The sequence below is a fragment of the Mytilus edulis genome, chromosome 5 (genome assembly GCF_963676685.1).
Source record: "Mytilus edulis chromosome 5, xbMytEdul2.2, whole genome shotgun sequence".
NCBI classification, from domain to species: domain Eukaryota; kingdom Metazoa; phylum Mollusca; class Bivalvia; order Mytilida; family Mytilidae; genus Mytilus; species Mytilus edulis.
In genome coordinates, this window is record NC_092348.1 from 11,095,783 (window position 1) to 11,104,253 (window position 8,471).

General features: G+C 31.9%; 1 protein-coding gene across 4 annotated transcripts; it reads right to left on the minus strand.

The window, feature by feature from the left end:
• Positions 1 to 3,069: 3,069 nt before the first annotated feature.
• LOC139522943 (alpha-protein kinase 1-like) lies at positions 3,070 to 6,367 on the minus strand. Of its 4 annotated transcripts, none has more exons than XM_071316614.1 (2): positions 6,256 to 6,367; positions 3,070 to 4,065 (listed from the first exon to the last, which is right to left on the minus strand). In XM_071316614.1, exon 2 carries the CDS (start codon positions 3,935 to 3,937, stop codon positions 3,089 to 3,091), a length of 849 nt encoding a protein of 282 aa, XP_071172715.1. In that variant the 5' UTR covers positions 3,938 to 4,065; positions 6,256 to 6,367; the 3' UTR covers positions 3,070 to 3,088. The 4 variants fall into 4 exon arrangements, with proteins under 4 accessions (XP_071172715.1, XP_071172714.1, XP_071172716.1 ...); XM_071316613.1 differs by lacking the exon at positions 6,256 to 6,367 and adding an exon at positions 5,747 to 5,845; XM_071316615.1 differs by lacking the exon at positions 6,256 to 6,367 and adding an exon at positions 5,540 to 5,687.
• Between the last annotated feature and the right edge of the window lie 2,104 nt (positions 6,368 to 8,471).

An 8,471-nucleotide genomic window follows, 5' to 3' on the forward strand; every position in this document is an offset into this window, starting at 1 on the left:
TTTGTTACTTTGTTTGCATTCAGTTTTTTGCATATGATCGTCAAAACTATTTCCGATACATGTCAGTCTATTTGCTTCATATGCAAAATCTGCCAAATACCCATCCTGATGCGCATCAATATCTTTCATCTAGTTGTTTTTTGTGTTCAGAGAAGCTCTCATGAATTTTCTAGATCTTCAGTTGACCAAATAATCGAGTAATTGAACAGAGATACAAAAACAAGAGGGGCATTGTTGGTTTCAGTTTAAATAAAAGTTTTGTTAATTTTTGGTTGTTAAATGCACATGAAAGAGCTTCAATATCATCAAAATGTCGAGATTTGGCAGGAATAGTTAACCCTGAAACATCCACACAAAAAGAACTTGGCAAAACTCAAATGAAGCGAGATAAAAGTGACGTTTTGAAATTGATTCAAACACTGCAAAGCTGGACAAATCCATTTGAGTCATCTGAGCAGTTATCAGGCTTGTCCTCGGGTACTGTTGCTTCTTCTGAATTAATGTGCGACCTTCTGAACGCGTATGAAAGGGGAAAGTTGGCATCAGATAATTTCATCAGTGGACGGCTTGTTCAAAAGTCAATCGACATTTTCAAACCAATCAAAAGACAATCATTGCTTACATTTTCAACAAAGGAAATAAAAGGTAAGCAGTTAATGGCTGATAAGGACAATAACACATTGAAAGCAGATAGAAATATTTTTGGTCGCCTGCTTGTAATGGCCCAGACAAGACAGTTGGATACGCGAGAGGTCCTCCAGTTTGAATTAGGTCCTCTTCCATGGTCTCTTGCAAACGTTGATGGTACACCTGCAAAGACAAATACAAGCTATTCCTGAGGAAAGCATGTGGATATTTGATGGCATGGCAGTCATCCAATCCATCACATCACAAGGATACCAAGTACTTTTTCTGATTTGGCAAATGTTGTTTTTGAAACCATCCTTTCAGTTTCAAAAAGAGCTCCCCGCATTGATTTTGTCACTGGTCAGTATCCCACATTGTCCATAAAAAAATTAAAACGGGATCGCAGGTCCTTGGGAGGGCAAATCATAACAACAATTTCGAGACCATCACAATCGTGTCCTCGGCAATGGAAGAACTTTGTGTCAGTTGGTAGAAACAAAGTTGCTCTATTTGAATTCTTTGTGTCAGAATTGAGTAAACAATCGTATAGATTTACACTTGAAGGAATTGATTTATTTGTATCACATGGAAGTATGTGCCACAAAATTTCTGTTGAAAATGAAATAGTGACAAGTGTAAAATGCACTGAGCTTTAAAGCAAACAGGAAAAAGCTGACACAAAATTTGGGGAGAATATTTGTAGAGCACTGCCAGGATTTCACGCTTTTAATGGTTGTGATTCAGTAAGTGTCCGGTAAGACTTTGTCCGGTAAAGGAAAAAGCAAAGCATTCCGCGTTTTGACACGTTCTGTGGAGTTTTCAGAAGGTCTATCCCGTCTTGGTGAAAGTTTTGAAGAGATAGGCGAAAAACTGTCAAAAACTCTCGAGATGGTTACGAGAATAATAACATCAATGAATAAATGTTCATTGTCATTTATTGCTCCCAACAAAAGATGCAATGTTGAAGCACATCAAACGAACCAACTTTCAGGCAAAGATTTGGAAATCTGCTCTTCAACACAACACGGTTCCATCGCCAATGCAAACAACCATGGTTGGATTGTTAAGAACGATTTGATCAGCATCCATTGGCTAGACGAACCGCCAGCGTTAGATGCTATATTGATACTAATAAGCTGTTCATGTGTTCGACAAGGTTTATCCTGGACAGATGGCTGCAAATGTACGAATGCTTGTAGCAACAAGAATAATCAAATCGTTGATATTGCTGACGATGACGACGAAGATGATGAAGATGATGGTGATGATAATTCGGTAGATGGCGTTGACGAAATTGAAGATGATTGATCATTCTATGGATTGGCCTTCTTCATGACCTTAAAATGTTATGATTCTGTTGTTAAAAGAACTTTAATATAGATCTTGAAACTCTGACAGTTCTTTTATTTTTTTTAGTACTATGTGTGTTTTTTAATGACTGTGATGTACATTGCTTATGTTTGTGTTTGTCATTGATTCCATGTTTTTTTCCCTATCTTATCTTTGAATTTTGTTCAACTGCCTTTAGTTACTTGATGCTCTATGTTTCAATGTAAAAAATAAACCTTTTTTATCAAGAAAACTAGTATGTATGCTTTGTTTCATTCAAAATCATGGATTTTAGATGTAACCCTCCCCCTTTTTTCTTGCTCCTATACGATTTAAAAATTAAGTAAAAATTAGCCTCCGTATTAGTAAGATATGATTTGTTCAATTTAATAAGAGAAAAAGTACCAAATACTTGGTTACTTTTTCTTTTTTTCTGTATAAATATGTTAAACAAAATTTTTGATATACTCTTAAATAAGACCCCTTTTAACCCCTTTTGGACACTTTTTCAATAGTCTAACACCTCTTAAAATATTCCTCAGACATTACTCTTTAGATTTATGCAAAAAAATTGCGGTACCCTGGGGTGTAACACAGAACTGAAATTTTACCTTTCCAGCTGATGGACTATAAGAACAGAAAGTTGGATAGTTAGGATTTGACCTTTTAAAAATAAATATAATGTTATATATAGATATATACCTCAAAGTACTTTTCATTGAGACTAGTACCGTCTGATATATCGTTCTAAAAGAAAATAACTGTCGTAGATAAATACCATCAGAATGATTTCTCATATTGAAAAAAATCTCGTGAACGATAACATTTCTCAAATTGGAATTTGTTTGTTGGGTCACAAATCACTTGATTCAAGATATACACTAGATTCGTTGATCTTTCAATTTGTAATTATACAATGTTTTATAAAGTCTCATTTATACATTTTTTTCAAACTTAAATTCCATTTCCCATTCGTCAGAGCTAGCATCAGATGTGTTTTAGTATTCCTTTTGGTCTCTTTACTCTTATTTATATTTTGTTTTGTTGTACTTTTCAAAAGTTTGCGGCGATGTCCAATCTTAATTTGATTTATTACACATACGGATATTCTATGAAAGTTTTGGTTTTCGTACTACGGTTTCAACCAGTCCTTGTGACATAACTCGTTACATTTATGGTTCGATAGAACTTCTTTAATACCTTCTTCGCCTTGGTCTTTTGGTCCAAATGACCTCTCAATTGAATGAACTGTTGGCACGGTAAGATGAAGGAAATTGCTTTTCTCCTCAGCTCCTTGAAAGTCGCACATAACCAATTTTCCTTCACTCTGGTGGTATGTGAAATGGAGAAACGCGTTCAAAATAGCAGGACAGTCATCTTCGCAAGTCCCGTCGACGAATATAAAATGCCTGAATGGTCCTTCTATTCTGTCCTCTATCAAAACAATGTCATCCATGCTAAGTCTACCTTTATATCTACAACAATAGTAACAAATTGGGTTCCATACTGATGACATGTTGTCTATCTCCGCCAAATAAGATTTAGCAAAAGCAATTCCTAGTTTCTTTTCTGTGTCCATATTTAGTTCTTTCCGAAACAAACTGATATTGTCGTTCCCTGTGATAAACATTTTTCTAAACCACTGCGAATCCGTATTGCTTTTGTCGTTCATCATAATGTCGTCTTTACTTGCCGTTTTCACGACGCATTTTCGCTTTGACCAGTATGAATTGTCAATATTGTCGGTGGTTTTCACCCTCTTACTCTTAGTTTTAGTACCTTTGCCATGGAAATTTCCATCTGTTGGTTCTTCGATCTCGTCAATACGTTTTGACTGGAATGAGATACCTTTATACACAATTCTACGTCTTCCGCACTTGAAAGGATAATATTCGAAACTAGACCACCGACGTATTTCCCTTTCATCGGAAGATATTGAATGGTATGTAGAATTCATGCCGTCTGAGTAATTATTGCCCATTGTAAATCCTTTTAATAAATTGATATAGTAAAGTCTTCTAATTGTTCAGTTGCACTGTTCAAATCTACCAAAAGGGAATTATTTTAGTTACCAGCTTCAACGTGTAGATGGTGAGGATTCTGTGATTTCTAAAGGATAAAAAAAAACATACATGGTAAAACTGACGAAGAAGTTAGCTTTAATTAAAACAAGATCCAATTAAAAACAGATGTGTGGACTATATGTTCAAGTATGACACATATTTTATGAATTAAATTACATAAAAGATTAAAAAAGATCTAAATATAGACTAATATATTATATGTAGGCCTTCTTAAATATTTATTTATATATTTATCATATTTTAACATATGATTCTATGTATGTGAGTCTATATTGTATTTCACTTATCTAAGAAATGCGCTGTTGGAGCAGTAGGTTTGTAACAAACGAACCGACGCCTTAGAAAGAATTCTTGACATCCTTAATGCTTTTTTACCTATAGAATTTAAGAGTGATTTGTATGATTTCACTTTCAATGTTATAAATACTTGGTACAATTCCAACAATGGGCGTCTTAACGCAATGCTAATTCAACTGATTTCTGATTTCTGATATCTTAAACTTCTGTTTTCAGCGAAACATAAACATAATGAAAAGCCAATTGAGTGAAAGTATATTTTTTACTCATGTAGGAAATTTCAAAACCAAACGCTTGTCGCCATATCAAATTAAGTTCACGGCGAGTGCCTTGCGACAAGAAAGTTCTGTTCTCCTTCAGATGTAGATCCTGATTTTTCGGGATCAATTTTTCTTATTTATTTGTCTTTTGTTCATTGATTGCCCTTCTGTATTCTGTGAGTGTTGCATTCCTTTTGTAATTTAGAAATTTTGTTATAAACTTGATCATGAGTTAAAAAAAACAGAAGCCACAGACTTAAAGGAGTTCAATAGTACAGAAAATAGATAACCTGTCCTCTTAGTTTACAAAAATTAATAACCGATCCAAAACAAATCCTCCTGTTTTGGAGGTCAAACTGTGTGGTGCAAGAATCTATGAAATATATTGGGATGCTATGAATAACAAAGAAGCTAAATTCATTCAAGTATGGACATCACAATATGGCAACTAATTACATAACAATTAATTGTGTAATAATTATGTCATAATGAAATTATCACAATTTGTATCCTTCTTCTTTCTTTTGGTACCTCATTTATAAAATTTAAAGAATGATGAGTGGAATTACATCAGTTTAAAGATGTCTGATTGGGGATGAAAAATCTTTGTATTGTGCTACCTTAATACTGTATTCTTACCTCTTACTCTTTTTTTATTCCTGTCTATCTTTTTCAATAATGTAATTTATACTGATAGAAATGTGTGTCTTATGTTTGATATGATCATTGGAAAAACACAGTTATATTTAACACACATTTCGTTGAAATCTTGCCGAATTAATAAAAATAGTAAAATAATGATTGGTTATTTTTTTATATTTATATTTATATAGAAAGTTATATATATTTGTATTATTCAAATACACAGAGATAATAGAAAAAAATTGTTTAGCTTAAGATGAAATTGACGAAAGCGGATTTAACATCGTTATTCATACAAACCTGCAATTTTCAGCTTAAGACAACAGATCGGGAGGTAATTGGTCTGAGTAAATGTTTCCTTTAATATACTCTGAATGATCTATGTTTTCGATGAGATTTATTTTTTTTCATTTAAATGTTTTTGATAAAAACGCATCAGACACGCCTTAAGTCTGTATTATTATTAACAGTGAAAATTACTTGTCTAATTTTAACCAGTATTCTTACCTGGCACTTATTATTTTATCCCTGTCTATCCTTCTCAATAATGTAGTTTATACAGATAGAACTATGTGTATAAATTTGATATGGTCAGTCATGTAAAATTTCAAAGTTCTATTTAAAAAATATTTCGTCGAAATATTGCAAAATTAATAAAAATAGTATAATAATTATTCGGTTATTTTTGTTATCTTCATATCTATATAGAAAGTTATTTATAGTTGTATTATTTAAATACACGGATAATAGAAAAAAAATATTTTAGCTTAAAATAAAATGATGAAAGCGGTTTCTTCCTAAACGCAATCATGTGTGCTTTACATTATAAATCAATTTAATTGAACTATAATGAAAGTTGTCTATTATTTGTAAGTAACACGCTTATTGTAAACTACATATCAATTTGTATTATCAATAAGAAAATTTCGACAACTGAAAATAAAAGTTTTAAGTTACAGACATTTATTCACAGCAACAGTGAAAATTGCTCGTCTTATTTAATACTGTATTCTTACTTCTCACTCTTTATTTTATTCCTGTCTATCTTTTTTGACAACGTAATTTATACTAAACGAACTGCGTGCATTTTATTTGATATGGTCAATTTAAAAAACACGTCATTTCGTAGAAATCTTGCCAAATTAATAGTATATAGTTATCAAAGGTAATAATAATAGAATATAATATTATAATGATTGGTTATTTTTTTTATCTTCATATCTATATAGAAAGTTAAATATATTTGTATTATTTAGATACACAGAAAATAGAAAATTTTCTATTTTAGCTTAAACTAAAATCATAAAAGCGGTTTTAACGATGTAATTAATACAAATCTGTTATTTACAGAATAAGACATCAGTTAAATATGTGAATTAGTCAGAGTATGGAATTCCATCAATGTACTGTTAATGGTCTGTGTTTTCGATTTCAATTATTATTTCTTATTATAATGTTTTTCTTAAAAACGAATCGGACGTATCTAATGCATATATATTTACTTTTCAGCACTATCTCTATACCGTTACAAGTAGTGTTGACAAATCGTACGCTTTTGCCTAACCGGTTACTCGGACAATCGTTCGACCGATTAACCGGTTAACCGGTAGTTTGAGTTGGTGTTTGAAAGCCTTATCAATATTACCCTACAAATAGATATAAGATGTGGTATGAGTGTCAATTTGACAACCTTTCATCCAAGTCATAAATTTACGCTTTTAGAATTAAAGTTCGTCCTTTGGCATTATAAGGCTTGTTTGTGAGGATTCCTGGCTAAGATTGACTTTTAATATCCAACTACACCGTATCAACTATAGCGTTTGTACCAACTTCAGATTTATTCAGAAAATAAAATAAAAACTTCTTGATATCGTAGAATTGAATATGTCTGAAACTGATTATTCTTTCCTTTTCACTTGTTGTCTCCGAAAATAATGTGGACTGTTTCAATTTGTATGATTAATTGTAAAAAAGAAGATGTGGTATGATTGCCAATGAGACAATTCTCCACAAGAGATCAAAATGACACAGAAATTAACAACTATAGATCACCGTACGGCCTGTTTCTTTACTCTGTTTACATGTTACTCGTACTATCACGTATACATTGAGTACATTCACATTGGTTTGCATTTCACAATTTTTTAGTAAGCATTTCGTTTAAAGTAAGACTAAGCCTTGCACGACGGAGGTTGCACATTTAGATGTAGGTTTGAACAATATTAGATCAGAAACGAAATAATGAAGTAAATCGTAAAATTTAATCGCATTACTGATTTAGAGTCACTGTTTCATGTTAAAAAAACATGTATATTAATTATGTTTCTTTAAGATCTTGCCCCGAGCTGAGAGACAAGTTCTAATTAATTTTTTGTTGATAGGATTAACAGTAGCAATCAATATACTGGACAATTGATCTGCCAAATTAATTACCACGACGACAATTTTTTAATAAAACTTAACTATTTAATGAATGATTTCAATACAAATTTATTTCGGATCTATCAAAATTGGAAAAAAAGTCCGGTTAACCGGTTAGCGTTTTTGGTATTCGGTATTTGGTCGTTCGACCGGTTAACCGTTGACAACACTAGTTACAAGTGAACTATTATCTGAAAATATTATTTTGATGTATTCTATCAGTAAGGTCAATTTACGGTTGTTTCTTTCGATGTTCAGAATTCAAGTTACTCTAACTTTATACAAAAAAATAAAATGTTAATGTTATAAAGAGAACCCGGCAATGACTATCATGTCAAAAGTCGAGAAAAGTTACAATAAAGCCGAATGTAATATCAGGTGATCTGGAGGGATAGTAATAAAATACGTGTGGTTATCTAAACATAATAATCCTTTCTTGGTTTCGTTCTTACCATTGAATTGTCAATGATAAATCTCCATGTCATTCCTTAACACGTACATGTATGCTTTACAATTTTGTTTTAATCAATTTAAATGAAATATTTTAAAAGTTATCTATCAATAGTTATCAAAGGTACCAGGATTATAATTTAGTACGCCATCCGCGCGTTTCGTCTTGCAATGTGCATTGTGTTAAAATGTAATATCAGTATTTAGTTCTATTATAATCTTAAATCAATCCTAATTCTATCTTATTTTTGAGATATAGTTTTTCAAATGTGACGTCATTTTTGTGCTTTTTCATGAAATTCAAATGTGACTGTAATTTTTGTGCCTTTTCACCACTTCGTATGTGACGTCATTTTTATGA